We start from the raw sequence: 22,024 nt of genomic DNA, 5'->3' as shown, positions 1-22,024 counted from the left end.
AATTTTCTTGCTGCAAAGAGGTCAGCAGAGGTAAAATCAGTGATGGCACTATATCAAAATAATAACTAGTACAATTATTGATATGGAAGTTTCATGCTTTTCTCACAAATGACACACTGTGCCACTCTACCAATTATTGTGTGTGCATGTGCATGCATGCGCGTGTGTGTGATTGACCACACACCCACACATGATTATTAGTAGAGTGGCACAATGTGACATTTGTGAGAAAAGCGTTGTGTGCATGGGTGTAGGTGTGTGTGTGTGTGTGTGTGATTGACCACACACCCACATGATTATTAGTAGAGCAGTACAGTGTGACATTTGTGAGAATAGCGGTGTAGGTGTGTGGTCAATCGCGTCTGTGTGTGTGTGTGTGTATGTGTGTGTGTGCGTGCGTGATTGACCACGCACCCACCACATACACCAGCAACAAGACCAATAACCATTGTAGTGAGGATTATAACAAGTGTGGTAGTATAATTATAGCGATTTATATCTAATTCCAAAGTAATTCTTACTGCCAAGCACCACCACCATATTATGAAGTGTAAAATAACAGTTTGGTGCAAATGGTCAATTACATCTATACAGTTTACTATTACAATATCTACATGGTAAATAATTGAGACAGGTTCTCGCTCTTATCCTGTTGTCATGGTGTTTATAAACAATATTGAGGAACACTGTGAGGTAAATAAGATCGCATGAGTTAGCTATACATAGCAATATATTACCATCTTCCAGGGTAGTCTTTTTAATACCCCAATCTGATATTCCTAATTCATGTTTGACAGAGTTGAGAAGTGTGAACAACTTGCTGACTGTAAGTTGATCTTTATCTATCTTGTAACACATCTTGTCTAGAAAAATAGTACTTGTGACATAATGGTAACTACACAAAATCCAACTAGGCTCAGAGGTGTACTAATTAAGTACATCAGTTGTTTTTAACTACATAAACTACCACATTGTAAACATGTGTAGTTGATCATGATGCACTGATAGCTACTTAGTTTCCACTACTGATCTGATACCAATACATTTGAGGGGGAAATGGCCGATACCAATACTAGTGGCTGATACCAATACTAGTATTGGTATCGGTGCATTACTAGTAGTTACTAGTTAGCAATCATTTAAGATTGGCCATCTAATAAAGAAAGATCTGATCATATTGTTCCTCAAATTCATATATTGCAAAACTATTAGCATAATTATAATGAACCAAAGCTGACATAAGTGGATATTTCTTCACCAACTTCTAATCCAGGATCTGGTAAGGGAGTCACAATGAGCTTGAGGAAACTACAAGAAACAAGAGTCAGGGATTGTAGCCACAGAAGTTACAAAGAAAACTACAAGACTTAATGTGTAATGACTGCTCTATTGAAGTGTTTGACTACTTATAAGATCTTGTGTTTGTACTGCATATATAAACTAATGATATATGGTACCAGAGTTCTTTATTGGGGCTTAGTCCCCCATCCCTAGGCCCTATAGGTACACTGCTGTGCCAGTCTTCACAGCAAACCATAGTAATATTAATGAGCTGGCAATGTAGTGCTGAGGTTACTTACTAGAGTAGTACTCCACTAGGGTGGCTGATGGAAGATGTGATGATATGAACTGTTGTATTTCTAAAATGGGGTGGAGCTAATCAACTAATTCATGCCAGCCACACCCACCTGATGATCTTCCAGGATAACGATTAATGTGTAATTGGTAGCCAGAGCCAAAACGAGCCTTCAGTTTGTTTTGTGATCCCAGGCAACGTAACTTACCATAGTTCATAATTCCTATACAATAGCTCAATACCACAATTACTACTAACTCATCTAATAACCTATTCTGGTACATAAATGATCTGCCTCCTCCATAGCATGTGTGGTTAGGATCTGTTACCATGGATACACTGACTGTTGCTACACAACACACACCCACTCACCACACACTTGTTCTGTTTAACATTATTAATCACCTCCCACACTTGTCGACGTGCTGCTGGGTCAAGCCCTGTGGTTGGCTCATCTAGAGCGCCACACCCACTAATTCAACCAATGATAATGCCTACTTACCTAATATCAAAATGTCAGGACGACCAACACAAGCCATTGCAACAGATAAACGACGTCTCATTCCTCCTGATAACTGTTTTGACTTCTTATTGGCAGCATCAAGTAGGTTGACCTGTACAAGAAAACTATTATGATCATATGATCTGCATATTTGCATAGAGGGAGTACACCTCAGCCAGTTATAGGGAAAAGGCTTGGCCATATTAAATCAGTTTTTATCACCAGTGTTATAGAGGTGTTAATTTGGCCATAGCTAGCTAGGTCAACTTTATACAGTGTTTGTACAGGACATGTTGGCAGTCAGATGCTCTCTCCCCAGACAAACATTTATAATGAAATCTCTTGATGTTATGATTGATAGATACAACTGCTAAGGCAGATAGTAACCAGATTAGAGCAGTGAAACTGGACAGAATATCATAACCAGTTACTGAGCAGATTATAACTGTCAGTTATCTGGTTAACTGGCATTTCTGCAATTTTTATGGTGCACCTAGTATGCAAACTATACCTACTGTTACCTCAAAATTTGTAATTTATACAGTTTGTCAGATTGTCCTCACAGTGGTCAACGTAATAGGCACCAAGTGATTATACCTATAGCAGAATCCTACCACAAGTGTGATATCAATGATTAAGCATGACAAAAACCCAAAATGTGAGAAAACATCTTAGAGATCGGCTATTTGGTTATGAAACCTGATAACTGAAATAACTGGCCAGCTAATTGGTTTACCCAGATACGCCAGTTTAAGTAAATTATGACAGCACTGCTACACAAATCGATCTTTCTGTTGTTACCACTTTGTAGCACTGCAGCTTCTAAAGCTCCTGGCATCTAGGATTGAAAATTTGGTTAACCATTCCTTTCTAGATAAAAGAAATTAGTAAATGGAATTACATGCAGTTTTGACAGACCCAGTCACAAACACACTATGCCATTGTTACCTGTTTCATTGCTCCAGTGACCACATCACTCTCATATCGTCGATATACTCCTCTGATACGAGCATAGAACAACAAGTGCTACAAGGATCATGTGATCTACACATCTAATAATGACACACCCACCTCCTTAACTGTCAACTTGTTGTATTGAATATCATGTTGTGGACACACCCCCAGGTGGTTGGTAATGTTACCAGTCTGTAGAATGGGTAGAGCTACACTCCTACACTACCAGCCACACCCACTAACCTCAGTAGCTAAATCATAACCTGCAACACGAGCAGTTCCACTAGTTGGTTCATATAACCCAGTGAGTAGTGATATTAATGTTGTCTTTCCTGCCCCTGTGAACCGGGCTATTATTAGAATAACATCATAACACCTATACACTTACCATTAGGACCTAGTAATCCAAAACATTCGTTACGATTCACCACAACACTGAAGCCATGGACAGCCACACAGTAGGTTCCTCTAGTTCGATACTATGAGACAACTGTAAATGAATGCTGGAATACCAATCCAAATTGCACATTTGTTTATACTATTCAGTTTCCGGCCAAGGGCAGCAAGCATGCATCTGAATTTACACCAGACACAAAATTTATTACATTTACTGTACTTGGAGCCACCAGTAGAGCTTCTCATCTAGCTGAGGAGTGTGGTAGTACCACAATTGCTCATATAATTAGGGTTGGGCACCGTTTAGGGGTTAGAATCAATGGGGGATGATGACTGAAGTCGATACATTCACCATGCTGTTAGAATCTAGTACATACTTCCTAGCAACCAATGCAAGTTGTAGTCTGGTAATATAGTTGGTCATTTAATTTGTCATTGTGCAATTTAGATTGTTATTTTGTAAAATCTTGTCACAATTATTATTAGCACATATTATAGGGTAGCTACCTCTTTTCTTAGCTTGTTCAGTACCAGTGGAGCATCAATTTCATCATAATTGTTAGCAATGTATTCCTCTGTAATATTACATCATTATTGTGATGTCATTAGCTGGTGATCACCCCTTACCCTCCATTATGACATCATCATTATATGGCCTCTCCAAGTCACCAATGTCATCATCAGATGTCAGTGATGTCAGATCTTCTTCATCATCATCATCATCATCATCATCATCATCATCATCACCATTCTGATTCGTAATGATGTCACATGACTCATAAGCCTAGCTAAACCACTTACTACTGATAAGGAAGTTTTGATGATAGGTTGACAGTACCTTCTCCTACTGTACAACAACTTGTACAGACCTATGTAGTGTCTCAAATTGTTTACATGGACTATGTATAATTTCTTACCAATAATTGGGAAGAACACAGATTTCCTTACTCCATACTCACTGGGTAACACATATGACAAATACATACTCATCACCATAGTAACAAGTGATGACAACACCCTGTACTTGATCACATGAGATCACATGATGGTCACATGAGCACTCACAGGTATAGCCAAGCAGGAGGTAGAAGATTGGAGTCATGTGGTTTCAACATGTGCGAGGAGTAACATTGATATTGACTACAAGCTTGATTGAGGTAGAACAGTGTTCTGTAGTATGGAGATCAAGGAATTAACACAATGTAACTTGTGTTCAAAATAATTCAGAAGATCACGACTTCTACTAGAAACATTATGCAAACATATGAATGAATAATATTACTAACGTCGGTAGTGCTGTATAGTAGGGATCATAAGTACAGGTGTAGGAAGCCGGGGGAGGGAGGGGATAGCCATCTCAAGTTATCTCTTTCACAAGTACTGTCTTCTTACCACAATAAACCACTAACATTTCAGATAACTTTACAATTCACTTTTAAGCAACCAACAATCCATAAAGCATCTGTGAAACTATCGACTTGCACACATGGCTCTCAGCAACATTTCAGAATGACAACCATGATAAGCACTTCTAAGGAATGTTGTGAGTGACTGACATAGATGTAAGCTAGAAAAATAAGTATATACACTGTTGTATTTATGGCATGATACTAGCATGTTGTACTGTCAAAATACTCTGAAATTCAATTTCAGAGCATTAGTTTTAAAAAGATTTCTTGGAGGGGCATGCCATTAGTTTAGTATACTTTGTATCCTCAGCCTTCACCTTATCCTTAACATTGTTTGGCCCTTCCAACCATTAGGTACTTCCCCTATGAGGATCACGTAGGTTTGGACTTTCTTGTCCAAAAACATCACACAAAAAATCAGCTTCCACTTTCCTTTATAGCAGCTTATCAGTATTGGATAGTCTAACCAAGTTAATAAATTATTATTATTATTATTAAAGCCTTACAGTGCATGATTACAAAAATAGCGAGAGTTAATATGCATGGCAAAATATGCAGCTGAAGGTCAACTGGTATCCTGTACCAGCCACCATAATTGTAGTATATAGTAGAATTAATGTTAAAGTAGATATTTAACTAAAAGTAATTATATATTACAATAACATTTAAGTAAATGTCTTCAGAACACCTCAAAACCTTCCAATAAGTTTCTTTGAAATTTTAAAAATTTTTACTCAACTAATTTCAGTTTCTACTAACTAATTGTAACTAAGGACTTGATTATCTCGCTTCACCCTAAGATGTACCTTGTCATCTGCAGCAGCTACAATGCACATATCAGCACGTATCATGGTGCTTCTCATACGTTCTTTATTTTAAACACTGGAACACATATAGCACTGAGTGGCATAGTCACTTCATATTTCAGTAATTGATAGGTTGGGGTGCACATTTATTGAGCAAGTAGTTTTTATAACGGATCTGGCACTATTCTTCCCCTTAATGCAGAATGCAAAAGTTTACCAGCAACGAATTATAAAGTAAGTAAAGTAAAAGCAACTGCACCTTCAGCTATCCTGTCAGCTAGTACAGCTACAAGTGTAGATGTACTAGCTGATATTGCAGAAGTGCTCTAGTTTCCATGGCAGCTGGATTGATTGCAGAGCCTCTGCAATCAATCCAGCCAGTCACCATGGAAACTACAGATGATTTTAATGACAGCTGTACTGAAGCCGGACTGCAAATTAACACCTGTGGTAGTGGAGAAAGAAATGGGACACAGAGGAGGTCACTCTGAAGACATTATCAGGTTTAATTCTACTCCCTGAGATTGGAAACTACGTATAGTCTCCATACAAAAATTTGTCACACCTGTACCTCCAGTTAATTCAGAGCAACTTTCTTTAACTTGTGTAATACAGCAAATTTTGAGTTACTTCCTGTCTTTTCACTGTCAGCCTTTTGTGTACGTCAGCCAGAGATGCTAAGGATGATCACTCCTTCAGCCACTCTAAAATTTCTGCTAGCTCAAAGTTTCAAATGGCAGTTTGTATGAAAGTCAATTTTATATTGTTTAAATAACTTGGGCTGGTGTAATTGCAAAGAGCTACCTTCATCACAAGAGTGTTTTTCTGGTTTTGCACTCCACCAAAGTCTTTTCTTTTGCTAGTTCTAACATAATGAATTGATGTCCTATTGAAATTATCATTAGTTCCTGATAGGTAAGACATCACTTAATTGAACCAACACAATTTGAATTCAACCGAACTATTGAAGACAAAAATTCTACTTTAAAAAGTCACTACACATGTCAACTGGAATAAAACATTAATGTTTCTGAATGTGCAGGAGTTACATCTTTGTCCCTACTGTGTTCAAGATACCATAATGGAAATGCACAGTAGGGATATAACACTTCTTATTGTTTTACTGTGATTTAATATCGTGCACTACTCCAGCTTGTTTCAGTACTTTTATCGATGTGCTATGGTCCCTACTCTAGTTGAAAATTCCATTTTTTGTGCACTTGTTTGTTAATTATTTTTGTAAAATAAAGTTATTATGACTGGTGAACCCACGCATACCGCATCAAAAGAAAGGCGCTGCATGCCCCAGCTATCAATTATCGTCTGAAAAGTGAAGTATATACCCATTACGCTTTGTTGTCAGCTATGTTCAACCTGTTACACAGTATACGAATCAAGAACTGTTCAAAAAGCACATCTGCAATCAAAGTAGCCAATATGAAAAATACGGACAATTTCTGTTATGAAGGGAAACCATTACATGCTACCACCAAATCAACACCTTTTGCTGTCAGCAAAGATGAATGAGACACAAAGGAGCACACTGGTAAGTACATGAAGAATGCATTGTACGTACTATGGTATGCCAAAGGCACGTGTCCAATTGAAGTGATGTTGAACAGTGAAAAATCAAGCCCATAGCCTTGGCCGTTATTGAGTTATGCTTGTCAGAAGGCATCGGTTACTCAGTCAGTCAGTTACTCAGTCAGTCAGTCACAAGAAAATTCCATTTAATAAGCTTTACTTGTTGAAAGCATAGTCAGGGAAAAGTGAGGCTGTGTTTTGGGTGATGTTTTCTCATGGACCACACCCAAACTTTGTGGTTCCTACTATCCGGTACTATTGTACTACTATACAGTACTATCATACTGTATGATAGAAAGGTGTCAACGGAGGTATGTATAGAGGTGTCATCAACAATCAGTTCTGGTCCTTGGGAGTAGAGAATCTATGATTCTGTCTAACCAATACTGCTAAGCTGGCATGAAGGAAAAGTGAAAGCAATAATTTGGGCATTAAATTCCAAACCTTTATCTTCCCTACCATGTACGTATGAAGTTTTACTTCCACAGACACAGTTTGTGGATACTTTTGTTCTGTCTGTGTCCTTTGATGTGTTCCAAATACTATATACACGTTTTCTGTGCTGTAACAGACTTTGTTAAAGACTTAATTTGTGTTCTCTGCTAAGCTGACCTAGCCATGGAACTAACCCAGCTTCTGAACATAAGGCTGGGGTATGTCATGCTGAACATAGGCTGGGGTATGTCATGCTGAACATAGGCTGGGGTATGTCATGCTGAACATAGGCTGGGGTATGTCATGCTGAACATAGGCTGGGGTATGTCATGCTAAACATAGGCTGGGGTATGTCATGCTGCAGTATAATGCTCTATGGACCACTATATACTTGCAGCACTAGTTACATTTACGTTTGTTATGACAATGGTAGTTATAACCGAGCACAACACTTTGACACACAGCTGGGTATTTTATAGACATATCTCATACTAATTGAACAATCATGGCTATATGTATGCATACCACAATGACTTATTTGATTACCTGTAGAATGAGAAGGGAGGGTACATCATGAAGAAGAATGGAGGAGTCTTGTTCTCAGAGAACACTTTAAACAAGTTCACCATTAATGATATCACTACTCCAGATATCACTAACAGGTAGGATATTACCACTGCTGTACGTGGCCTAATATAGGGAAAACCCTTATCATTACTCTAATAAGTGATCACTCACTTGTTAAAGAAATTACTAAAGAAGAATCCCATCACTACAGCACCATGACCCCAGGAGAAGAATACTACCAACAACACTAGCCAGTTGGTCTATAATGGATAGATCATGTGATATGGTAATGGATCATGTGATCACCTGTGTAAACAGTCTGATACGGAAGGCCAGTGACATCACTGTAATCATCATAGCGATGAACAAGTACAAACAATAATTGAACAAGTATTGGATGATAGTGTAAATTGGTCGTGATAGTCCTGAGGGTGGATCATGTGATGAAGACAAGACTAACTAGGACACACCCACCACACTGCTCCATCATTATTAAATGTCTTTCATGTTTGTCCTTCACAAGACCAGCCACAAATACCTGATTGCATCAAAGAAGGAAAAAATGCCTTTATCCAGTTTATCTATATCATAATGGATGGCCTTAATTACCTGGCTGCATAGTACCCATACAAAACTATGTGACTATATTATTTGTGTTTCATGCCTAAAGTTTTGCTATGCTCTTTTCTGTTCAAATATGTGTTGGTTACTGTTTAAGTTTAGTAGATTGTTTCTTGGAGGGCAGTTAGCATTCTACTGGCACAAGTGCCCATCATGAAAGTGTTTGCACATGTTTGTGAAAATGGTGGGGCAAGTTTAATGCTAATGTTTTCAGCTACTAACACTAGTACGTCAGTCTAGATGTACTGAAAGTAGTTCATGATATTAGCCAAGAATGTAATTCCTGCCTCTCATATCAACCTTGAATAGGTCAAACCTACTACTCACCATGCAGTAAGCAAAACACGTGTTTACAAAATCTAGTCCTGGTACTGTGTACAGGGTATGGCATTTAAAAGTTACCAAACTAGTATGGGACATCTATTATCTAAGTATATACTTTAAGTGTGACAACAAAAATTTAGTGTGACTTAAAGTTTAGTGAATCAGCAAACAAGGCAGGATGGTGGATTAAACTTATAGGTGAGCTTACCACAGCCAATATTGAACAATTAGCTAATTGGTAATCAAAATTTGGAAAATTTTCTTTAATTCACAACTAAAACTTTTAGTCACACAAAAGTTAACTTTTAGTAACACAAAAGTTTTGTTTACAGTACATAATGGACATAGTAGCAACACACAACTCACAGGGATAATGAAGGAGGTAGCTAGTGGGTACAGTAGTCCAACTGTGGAGGAGAACATGACAATAACTGGAATAACATTTACATAATATTAATACTGGAAATATCATCAGTGACAATTTTAGACTTAACATGTAAAAGAAGTACAGCACAAATGTTGGAGAATGTCTGGGCGTGCAATCCCCAAAGACTGTATACATTTTGCTATATATAATGGCATTAAAATGGTTCACAACTCATGCTAAAAGCATGAAAAATGGTACAGCCAATTTATACTTGCTAAAGCCAATCTATATTGCAATGTTTTAACAAAATTTATTTATTTTATCAGCTAGGGAGGGGCTGGGGTGGCACAGTATGCTCCTCAAATTGCCTATGCACATCATTGTACTGTTGTAGAGTGAGAGGTGACAATTTATTCAAATGCTCTTTTAATGTTTACTGGTATAAGCTTTTATTAAACCATATAAAAATGGTGGTAAAATTATTATCCTCAAAGGTTGGTGTTATCCAAGATCATGCAACTCCAGTGAATCTTGTCATTGCACTCAATCTAAAGTCATGCACCACTTGAATAAATGCAGCCATGGACAACTTTCTTTTGCTGAATTACTCATATAGTTACCATATAATATTATAAGATACATATAGCGCAATGAAGAAATTTGACAATTTGATTGGTAAAGATTGTCAAAGTTTTCCATCTTAAAATTTTATATTTGTAGTATTCACCTTGATCACAATTTTATTCATTAAAATAAGATTCTAACTTGTCAAAAAATTTCACATTAGATATTTACCCTATCTGTATGTGCCCTGGGGGCCACAAAAATATCAACGAAGTGAAGTCAGCTACCCAGTTATGCATTGAAGCAATCACGGTATGCAGTAAAAGGTTTGTATCACAGGCACTGAAGCATACTGAATGGTTTGTGTTAAATGCCAAGCCAGCATATGTATGGCACTCTAACCCTAAGGTGTATATACTGATAGCCAAAGAAACAATTGAATAACAACCTCAAGATATCTATCTATCAGTATTTTATAGGAACTAATTAATTAGTCACTGAACAGGTTATAGCACAAATCCAGGTATCTGCATTATTTTAGAGACCTGAGGAATGGCACAATAATCACTAAAGGCTTCAAAGCCCAAGATGATTATGTATCATTCTGAAGGTCTCTTAATAGTAGGGTTACTGTGGATTTGTACAATAACCAATTTAGACTATGACTCATGTGGCTCTGGTAGTTGCCAGTAATGGCGGCTTCCTGATCAAATCAGTGCTAAAAAACTCATTGGCATGCAGGCTTCCTAGATGAATACAATCATCTTTATGATTCAGTGATACCTTTTGTTACACTCTATAATATAGTGATGATTTCTGATTAGCTGTTGTGACTGGAATCCAGCAAAGCATGTGACACATGTGACAAAAAGTTTTGTCACGGGTATACTACCATCAAGTATCTATGGGATTTTATTAAATACCATCAAGTATCTATGGGATTTTATTAAATACCATCAAGTATCTATGGGATTTTATTAAATACCATCAAGTATCTATGGGATTTTATTAAATACCGTCAAGTATCTATGGGATTTTATTAAATACCTCATTTAATGACTTAACTTCTATGAGTGACATGGTCTAATAATGGTTAGCTGAATTGTCTGTATGGCCCTGCATTTGAGTGGACTACAGTCAGTTAAAGAATTTGAATAAATGTCATATTGATAATTATGTTCAGTAGCTTTGTGTTTGGAGCATGATCCTGACAACAGCATAACAACTCATGATTACCAAGTACTGTGGTAACATCAAAATTTGTTTCAGTCAGTGTAGTGGGGAGTGGCATTACCCTCACATCAATCATGGGATCACCTTCCTGATCATTACCTTGGTAACAGTGATACAATGAGAAAATTTCTCACTAATATAGCAAACAGTTACCAGTTAGATTCTTAAGATAAGAATTGTGTACCAGATTGGATGCCTGCACCCTAAGTAGATGACATTTCAATCACAGGATAACATCATAAGATATCATGTACCTGCGACTAGTGTAAAATGATGAGAAGTTGAGTGATGCAAGGTGATAGGTGACCTGAAAGATTGGAGCCACTACTGTGTAAACCAGTAGCTTATCAGTAATCCTGCAGAGTAAAAATGGGTGGGGCTGATATTACATTATCACACTAACTTGTTAAATATTACTCCAGCATGAGGTCTAATGGATGAGAAGTTCCTGTCCTGAACATAATGCAGTACTGTCTCATACTGTTGTTGTGATACTGGCTGAGCAAGATAGTTCCTGCAAAAAGGGGTGGGGCTGCTACTGCATCATTATTTGCCATGAAATACCCACACAACAGCAAAAACAACACACACCTGTCAAACTGATCATCACTAGATGTACTGATGTTACCATGTTGACTATAATCCCTGATCACTGCTATCAAACGATTAACTAAGTCATCTTCACTGGATAACTCCATTAAGAATGGAACATGAATTGCATTCCCTACATACTAGAATTAAGTATTGAATTACATATAGTTACATGGTCATTACACTTTAGTCACTATTTACTATGCTGTTACTGCTGTGTGTATGCTTCTGTCGACATATACAGTATAGCCACTAAATTTACTACATTTTATAACTAGGAATGAAAGCTAAACATTTTGCAGGAAGCTATAATTCTAAGAACTGCAAATCTCTCTACTATCACCAATGCTATAAGGAGATTAACTATATTATTGGCTGATCAGCTGTTCTTACTTGGATAGGTGATGGTGCATATTAGGCATGTGAACACATTTGCTATATACAACAATTACAACACACATACAGATACACATGCACAGCTTACATACCACAGGATGAGAATCAAATTTATTGTTATAGTACTCTGGGTTGATAGTGAAGTTCAGTGTGAAGATATATTGTAGTGGTGGTGATAGGGCATTACCAAGGAAACCAGTAACATTACCATCATAAGTCATACATCCCAGGTCCATTTCTGCATTACTATAGCAACAGTGAATGATGATCACTAAATAGAACAATAACTGACTTGACATAATAGAAGAATGGAAGATTAAACAAGACTCTCTGAGGAGGATAACTGAAATTTCTGAGATATTCCAGTCGGTAATAGTCAATCCATGGCATATCAATATCACTCTTCACACCTGGGTTATTGATAAAGTAGCCGATATTGATGACATCAATGTAACATTGATTAGGTTGATCAGAAGTGTGTTGACAAGCTACCATCCATGTAACATCTGTGAATAAGAAGTGAGTCATTAGTGTTACACATGGACCTGCAAGTGACTGTTACTAAGCCATGACTAACTGTCATTAAGCCATGACTAACTGTCACTAAGCCATGACTAACTGTCACTAAGCCATGACTAACTGTCACTAAGCCATCACCAACTGTCACTAAGCCATCACCAACTGTCACTAAGCCATGACTAACTGTCACTAAGCCATCACTAACTGTCACTAATATAAGCCATGACTAACTGTCACTAAGCCATCACTAACTGTCACTAAGCCATGACTAAATGTTACTAAGCCATGACTAAATGTTACTAAGTCATAGGTAACTGTTACACATGGCTAACTATAATCTTGTATACTGCAAACTGATCAATCTATCCTATAATCTTGTATACTGCAAACTGATCAATCTATCAATCAAAGTTAGTATGTAGGATTGAGTGTCTGCATGTACTTAATGTATTCCCACATTGATCTAGGGACGAGCTATTTGTGACCAGATTTCACAGAACCGATCCAAATCGCACATCAGGCAAAATCAAACTAACACCACCAGTGGATAGCTACACTATCGTACTACAAGTTTTGACCCTCAGCACTACTCAAACTACACGAGGCTGGTTTTTACACACGTCTTTTCTGGGTGGTGTGGAGTGCTCAAATGGCGGTTTCAGGCCTTGTGTAGGACCTGGCTTGGCAAGAGTCAGTGGTTTACTGGTGGACAGCCTTATAATGTTGGCCAGACGTGTTCTCTGCTGATTTTGCTACATATCAGCCACTAAGGAGCCAGCACAGCCCTGTAATCTGGTGTCTGGACTCCAATCGTGGTCTGCCTCCATTTTGAGGTCTATCTTTTGCCCTCCCCGCCACCCCCCAACCTCCACCCCTTTGTGAGCACTCGTGATACTACTTCGCTCGTCCAACTGCTCAGATTTTCTATCTTATTTGGCGGGAAACTGTACAAGCAGCTACAAGTACTGGAAGTGGCTTGAAAGGTAACAGATTGATGCATCTTTTGTGTAAATTTCATACGCGTGCTTGCTATCCTTGGAGAGTTATGCTGGCTTCAATTCTTTAAAACCGTTTATCTCGGAACTTCTAATGTGCGATTTGGATCGTTTTTCCAAAATCCAGTCACATATAACACTCATCTGGCTGTAAAGGAGCCAAACACACAAAAACATACTTTGGAATCACTCCATGACCAGTGCCAGCCACCACACACTGACCAGACTTCTTTCCACTGCTCCAGGATCCTTGGCAGGTCACGTGATCTCACGTGATGCTCCAGAAATAATTTATATGTGACCAGATTTCACAGAACCGATCCAAATCGCACATCAGGCAAAATCAAACTAACACCACCAGTGGATAGCTACACTATCGTACTACAAGTTTTGACCCTCAGCACTACTCAAACTACACGAGGCTGGTTTTTACACACGTCTTTTCTGGGTGGTGTGGAGTGCTCAAATGGCGGTTTCAGGCCTTGTGTAGGACCTGGCTTGGCAAGAGTCAGTGGTTTACTGGTGGACAGCCTTATAATGTTGGCCAGACGTGTTCTCTGCTGATTTTGCTACATATCAGCCACTAAGGAGCCAGCACAGCCCTGTAATCTGGTGTCTGGACTCCAATCGTGGTCTGCCTCCATTTTGAGGTCTATCTTTTGCCCTCCCCGCCACCCCCCAACCTCCACCCCTTTGTGAGCACTCGTGATACTACTTCGCTCGTCCAACTGCTCAGATTTTCTATCTTATTTGGCGGGAAACTGTACAAGCAGCTACAAGTACTGGAAGTGGCTTGAAAGGTAACAGATTGATGCATCTTTTGTGTAAATTTCATACGCGTGCTTGCTATCCTTGGAGAGTTATGCTGGCTTCAATTCTTTAAAACCGTTTATCTCGGAACTTCTAATGTGCGATTTGGATCGTTTTTCCAAAATCCAGTCACATTTTGCTTTTTTTCCCACTTATTTTTCTTTCCAGTAATTCTTTCATTTTTCATCTATTGTGCTCCATATTTGTGACTGGATTTGCGAAAAGGTACCTTTTACACACATTTTACATACCAGCAAACAAAATGATGTAGCACTTGACTCCTTACACTGATTAACTTGCTCTTAGTATCAAAATGTAGCCAGATACTGTATAACTACACTAATGAAAATTTCAGCAAATTATATGAAATGATCAAAAAGTTATGAAGCTCCAAAGTTCACAAAATGGGTCAAATTTTGTGTATGAAAAAGGTACCTTTTCGCAAATCCGGTCACATTTTGTTCAAGAATTATATATTTTACTCAGCATTACTCTTTGTTAATTGACCATTTCAAAGTGCAAATCACAATTTCACCTTAAAATGACTGTTCTATTAGAGTATCTCAATCTGCATTTGCTCTGTATAGCAAGAAACTGCTAGTATTCCACCTGTGTGACTGTTCTATTAGGGTATCTCGATCGTCACTTGTTCTTTAACAATTAGCTATGTATTGTTGATTTTTATCACGTGTGAGTGTTTTGTTAGAGTATCTCGATCTTTTGTGCAATTTTTATGTCCATTTCACCAAAAATTGCACCTATTATGCCAGCATTTTGCTCATTGCTTTTACCCACCCATTACGACAAAAATTTTGCTGCAAAAATCGACACGTCCTCACATTGAATTAGCAATGTTTAGCATTGTCATCATCAGTTATCAATTAATAGATTGTGTTCACATACATTAGGAATGGTTAATTAGAGTATCTAGTTTCAACCTATATATATTGACACTTTATCTTAACAAGTACAGCTAGAAGAAAAAATAAGGAATTCAATGATCACAGCCATAAGCTTTAGAGCCAGATTACATTACACTACTCACCACTGTATATAGGGGGTTCCCCAGAGCCAGGTATTTTTCTGAAGTAAACATTGTTCTTGACTGTGACATCAAGCAGTATCTTTAATAAACATGTTATATCCATATGATCTGTACAGCCCCACCCCCTAATACCTGCAGAATTCCAGCAATACTAATGATCACAACAGGAGCTAACACCTGACACAGAAGAGTTGTTATGTTGCGACGTTGTAGAGTGAGATCCTTCAGGAACTAGAATAAAAACTGGCTACATACAAGCAGAGATATTTATCAATCACAATCAAGAAATTATTTACATTATATAGCTACAGCAGATTCTGTAATAGCTATTACACACAATTAAAAATGAAACAGTTGTAAAGTTGAACTGGCTTGATTATTATGTTGCACAGAGTTAAGAAACATTTAATACATGTACACGATGCAAGTGTTGAATAACAGCAATGCAGCTACAATATGGCTGTTGCTAATGATATAATTTGGGCTCCAACATAACTCTTAAATAACAAGGAAAGGGAGGCTATACAAGAGACACTAGTTTGTGAAGCATAAACTATAGGTACACACTGCATACCATAGCAACCAAAAACTGACTGTATGTACACCTGTGCCAGTATAGTCTTGCTTGAGCAAAGCTATGACACAATAATGATAAAACAGCAATAGATATACACAATTAATTATTAAGTTGATTATATTCTTAACTTGAATGCAGCATCTACACCTGATGCCTTGTAAACTAGTTGTGGTGATGGTTGTATAGTTCGGCCACTCTCTGGTGATTTTCTGTTGTTCATCAGCACCCACATGTATTTTACCCACACACATATTTCCCTATTATTTCGTAAATACAGAAATATCAAACATGTACAGGTCAGTTTTCAAGATTGCCATGCTCATGCAGAGGCTACCTCAAGCTCTGTAGAGTGGCAAGAAATGATTATTGGGTCTTCAGATTGGTGCTCCAACATTAGCTATATATAACATTTACAAGCAAGGGAACTGACTAGCTATACTGTGCTGTAGTTATAGGTGTTTCAAACAGATGTCTCGAGTACCACTGTGCTTGTCGATCGTACATCAGAAATGAACCCAGTATGTTGTGAAAATTGGACATGTCCTATAATGTTTGTGGCAACTAGTGGGATAATGGATAATGATTCAGCCACTTGCCCACACCCCTCGTTGAACATGGTATGAAACCAAGATGAAAATGTACAACAATACTGCCTATATGATTCATGCACATAAACCTCAGCCTGTAAAGTGACATTCAATGGTTAGAGGAATGAGATTTGTTTTATGAGTGAAATTCCTTCTCAATGAAAGGCTTTTATGTAAAATTCACCACCTTTATTACCTTATATTGAGGCCATGCATGTGGATGATTTTGTACTTCACTGGGGATTTTAATTTTGGTCTTATCAATGATTGCTATAGATTGCCTGAAAAACAATATAAGCATTGTCTTCCATAGTTCCTCCTTTTCAGGCCAGAGAAGCCATTATATCAACCACTATGGAGAGGAGAGTTGATTACATGTCATCAAACATCTCACGTGAGTCTTAAAGAAAAATTCAACCCATTCAACTCTGGCATCACAGTATTGATATAAACTATTCTAATGTGTGAAGTGATATTGATAAATTACAGCTCCCATGGGCCTTCTTTCAGCCACCCAACCATTTGTGTGGCTTTCCTAGCTAAATAACAAAGATTACATTATTAACGTAAAATCGTGCCCTCTTTCATAAAACCATGAAACTTTCCACGTAAGTAGTCTTCTCACGACATGATCTAGTTACATCACATATTTGATCTTTGTGACTATTTTTGCACAGAAATTTGATCATTTATGTCTATCTACCTGAGACATTAATTAACTTATTAACATGTTACCAAAGTAAAAGTCTTATTGAATGAAAATTTTACATTAAATTAATTGGTGATTTCATTCCAAAGTTATGATCATTTATATTACCCATGAATTTTGAGATAATTGACCTCCCCATGGGTAATTTACACCCCAAAGTCAAAGAAATTTGCAGCTAATAAACTTCAAAATAGAGTTACCTATTAGTTTTATACAAAAATCAAGTTGTTTTAGTCAACAAGTCCTTTACTTTGGTACCATGTTTTAATAAAGTTAATTAAGGAGATAAAGACAGAAATATAATTTCTGTGCAAAAATGGCCATAAAAATCACCAAAGGTGAAATATGCAATGGCACTATATCAAAAAATACATGTCATGAGGAGTAATGTGACCGACTGTGTGCAGCAAGTGTGTGATTGAGGTACCCTAATAATAAAGTCACCTCATTAGAGCACTTAGCTATGTTGATAAATACAGGGTGCAAGACTCTTTGCCACCACCACCGGCACATGCACTGGATGGTAAATGAACAAAATAACTCTGTAATCATAAAGGGATCAACATGATGTATTCATAAAGGGATCAACATAATGTATTTATAAAGGGATCAACATGACGTATTCATAAAGGGATCAACATGATGTAATCATAAAGGGATCAACATGATGGAAGCACTTTACAAGGTCAAGTGCACCAACAGTCACTGGGCTGCTACGATGAGACCTTGATCAATGCAAGTAGGTCAAGCCGACCTGAGTAAAGAAAAGCTGGTGGAGTATCTAATCCAAGAAGACAACACTAGTACTACTGTAACTCTGGTCTCCCTGGACAGCAAGCAGAGATGCCAATCACTTGTAAGCACACTGCCCACTCCACAAAAGTAGATAACACCGATGGGGTGAAGGAGCCCATTTCAACGTCTCTTACACGCTGTTCAAGCATTCACTGTTTGTCCTTTGTATAGAGAAGAAACTGCTGTGTTACGATCACTAGGGGCAGTTGGAATGAAGTCTCTTACATCAAAGAAAGCTTTTGGGTTTCTCCAGAATCCGTCACATTAACATCCAGGTGTGGCTCATCCTCCATATTGGCCATGATATAATGAAAAGATTCACCAGTTATATAGGGGTTGCAACACTGGCCCAATCCCCATGTCATGACAAACTTCACAAAAAGCAGATGCGGTGAAGTCCCTAAGTGCATTATGATGCAGTGTAGGGAAACCACCAGATGCACAATTCATTGCATGATCTACAGTGAAGCCATGACCACACATGCACGCACGCACGCACGCACGCATGCACGCACGCACGCACACACATGCACGCACACACGCATGCAAATTGACAGGCAAAGCCACTGGGTAATGATCCATATAGCAAACACACCTAAAAGCATCTTTATGGAGTGCAAAACTATGTCTCTCAATTGGAAGCACAGATAACCAAGTTAGACAAAGAAACAATACGACATAAAATGAGCGGGCATAAGTTATGTAACTATATAATATAAGATCTGATTGACTAGAGACCATGCCATTGAAGTCTTAAAGAGATAGTCTTAACCTTAGTTTGACACTGGACACTATATAACAACAATTACCCTGAAGTGAGTCTGCTGTTGATAAGTTACTCTATTTGAGCATTCAACTATGTAACAAGACACCTTGTAGAGAGTTTACCTATATGTAATAAGTCAACCTATAGAGATATCAGCTACAAACAATCTTCTAGACAGTTCATCTCTTACAATCCAACCAAACAAGCCACTCTGTCGAGAGTTCAGCTACATTACAGTCACCCAGTAGAGAAGCAATCAGTCACCCTATGGTATGTTACAAGTCACTCAGTAGAGAGTTCAGCTATGTTACAAGTCACTCAATAGAGAATCAGATACAAAGAAATTCAGCTACATAACAAGTCACCTTGTAGAGAGTTCAGCTATACAAAGTCACCCTGTAGAAAGTTCAGCTATGAACAAGTTACCTTGTAGAGAGTTCAAGTCAATATAGCTATCCCAGTATAGGGTTCAGCTATATTACAAGTCACCCATAGAGTTCAGCTACAAACAAGTCACTCTGATGACAATTCAGCTATACAAGTCACCTAGCTTTATTCCAAGTCACTCTGTTGACAGTTCAGATACATAAACGTTTCTTTTTCCTGTAGTAGGAGAAAAGGAAAGTAAAAAGTAATTACAAAAAGATGTGATATCTATACCAAACATCCAAACTGTAATAAAATTGTGGCCCTTATAAAAAGGACAGGGTATATAAAGGTTGTGAAATCAAAAGTGGCAACCAAGAAATAGCTGTGATGGTAGGTTAGTGGCAAAATTTTAATAATGACAGCTCAGGTGAATTGTGCCAGTTGCTTCTGGAATTGGCACCAAATTAACCTGCATCTTTGTTATTTTCCATTAACCTTCGTACGTACTATCACACTACTTCTTGGCTGCCACCTTTGATTTCCCAACTTTATCACCCTGGATTTTTTGGGAGCCTTTTTACAGCTTGGCTGTTTTGCATAGATATACTCTGTATGAAGAAGTTTGTGACAAATGGACATCATTATTCATGGGTAAATTTTACTGCAGACAGGCATAAAGGAAGTTCACTGATTTCCAGAAACCAGTCAGCTTTTAAAATCAAAGAACAGTCAACAAAATTTAAGTCTAAAGCCAAGTTTAGTTATTAGCTACTTTTTAAAGTAAGCTTTAGCGATCAAAGTACATAAATTAGATGCTTATCTCCAACACAGAATGATCCAACATTGCTTCCTGAACCATTAAGCATGTCTAAAAATCATTATCATTTACATTGATCGAAAACCATCATTATTAAGACTACTCCAAATAAATTCTGTTTCCCGGCCTGGGCTCAGGCATATTGCATGCTGGCGGGTGGTCCATTTCCATTATTCCATTATAATATTGGCAGCTTTGCAAGCCATTATTTTCCTGGAACATATTTGCCTGGAACAACCATAAAAAACTGTATATAAGCATGCTTAATGCTTGCACCTTCCCTTTTAATTTGCAAAAATCACACAATGTGAATTTGCGCAGCTTGATACTGTTGTTAGCACACTGACACATGAGCTGACACTTTTTACTGAGCCTGTACAGTATGCAACAATAACTAGAAAATAATGGAAGAATACAGAATAATGGAATATTTAGAGCTGAAAGTAACCAGATGCGGGCGGTGGATGGGAAGCAGAGAATTTGTTAGGAGTGGCATAACATGAGAGAATGCAATATAATTATTAAGTATATGCATGAAAATCCTCGGTCACATGTGACCACAAAGACTGGCTCAAAAATGAAACCAGCATGGGCATGGCAAAGGTGAATATAAAAATATCATGCTACGGCAGTTACCTCTAATTATAAGTCACAAGATTCAGAGGGCATGCACAACCACTCCCTGCAGTCTCGTGCCTTTGAGATGCTGTGATCACTGTGATGCAAGTCTTTGAGGCACGTACTGTCTAAAATTTGTCTCACTGATGCTTTGCTTCTACCCGGTAATATGGCGACCGCCAATTGCAATCACTGCATGGATATGCAAATGCTAATTATAAGGTTACCATGGATATTTATGATTTATTTAGCACACAATTTGGACAGTGTACTAGTAGCTATCTTTACTGAATAGCTAGCTATTGCTCGACACACGACGACAGTCAAGACACGATTCACGATCGCCACTCACCACTGCCTTTAGGCGACGTAGAAATAGTAGGTTTGTAGTAAATTTTGTTGTTTCCATATTCTCACTGCTACATGATTCTGGTCTGAAACCAAACGTCACACTTCATTTGTCATCTTGTAGATATAGGTGGAGTTCGAGGTGGAGTTGCAGTAAAGGGCGCGGAGTTGTTAGTTGGTTGGGGCGAGCCTGAGCGAGCCCCAGTATAGTCGTTCAGTATGGTATAGTCATTACACCATAACTGAACCGTTTGGTGGCTCTACACAACATCAGACAACTGTGCCCGCCACTTTCCACTATTCTGATCAATATTTATAGGTCTCCAGCCTCTTTGCTTGTTTCTGGGGAGGTTATTTTAACAGAGGAGGGTACTACACAGGGAGACCCACTAGCTATGCCTATGTATGCCCTTGCTACAGTGCCTTTAATCAATCAACTTCATGGGACAGTGGACCAGGTCTGGTATGCTGATGATGCTTGTGCTTGTGGCAGTATACAGGACTTGCTCATCTGGTGGAACCAGCTCTGTATTAAGGGACCTGCTTTTGGCTATTTTGTGAATGCTCCTAAAACTTGGTTAGTTTCTAAGGAAAGGTTCCATTCAATTGCTGCTACTCTGTTTTCAGATACTGATGTTCAAATTACTTCCGCAGGCCGTCCCTACCTTGGGGCTGCCATTGGTTCAAACGCTTATGTCCAGGAATTTGTGAGGGACAAGGTTGTTGGTTGGTCAGCAGAGATTA

The 22,024-nt window shown here is 38.2% G+C and overlaps 1 protein-coding gene across 2 annotated transcripts; it reads right to left on the bottom strand.

Moving 5' to 3' along the window:
- Positions 1 to 520: 520 nt before the first annotated feature.
- On the bottom strand, positions 521 to 21,440 carry LOC136252636 (ABC transporter A family member 9-like). Of its 2 annotated transcripts, none has more exons than XM_066045156.1 (31): positions 21,285 to 21,440; positions 15,827 to 15,925; positions 15,695 to 15,773; positions 12,618 to 12,831; positions 12,418 to 12,571; positions 11,930 to 12,069; positions 11,742 to 11,852; positions 11,593 to 11,694; positions 11,492 to 11,541; positions 11,342 to 11,437; positions 9,541 to 9,581; positions 8,704 to 8,767; positions 8,536 to 8,654; positions 8,401 to 8,489; positions 8,209 to 8,352; positions 4,494 to 4,598; positions 4,346 to 4,446; positions 4,230 to 4,297; positions 4,056 to 4,179; positions 3,936 to 4,003; positions 3,421 to 3,511; positions 3,276 to 3,370; positions 3,150 to 3,224; positions 3,027 to 3,104; positions 2,079 to 2,190; positions 1,949 to 2,031; positions 1,847 to 1,898; positions 1,689 to 1,799; positions 1,581 to 1,640; positions 738 to 863; positions 521 to 686 (listed from the first exon to the last, which is right to left on the bottom strand). In XM_066045156.1, exons 1-31 carry the CDS (start codon positions 21,339 to 21,341, stop codon positions 577 to 579), a joined length of 3,018 nt encoding a protein of 1,005 aa, XP_065901228.1. In that variant the 5' UTR covers positions 21,342 to 21,440; the 3' UTR covers positions 521 to 576. The 2 variants fall into 2 exon arrangements, with proteins under 2 accessions (XP_065901228.1, XP_065901229.1); XM_066045157.1 differs by having other exon boundaries at positions 15,827 to 15,941; positions 21,285 to 21,396.
- Between the last annotated feature and the right edge of the window lie 584 nt (positions 21,441 to 22,024).

Source organism: Dysidea avara, chromosome 4 (assembly GCF_963678975.1).
Source record: "Dysidea avara chromosome 4, odDysAvar1.4, whole genome shotgun sequence".
In the NCBI taxonomy this organism is placed as follows: Eukaryota; Metazoa; Porifera; class Demospongiae; order Dictyoceratida; family Dysideidae; genus Dysidea; species Dysidea avara.
The sequence above is the reverse complement of the archived record's forward strand: the minus strand, read 5'-3'. Positions and strand labels throughout refer to the sequence as shown.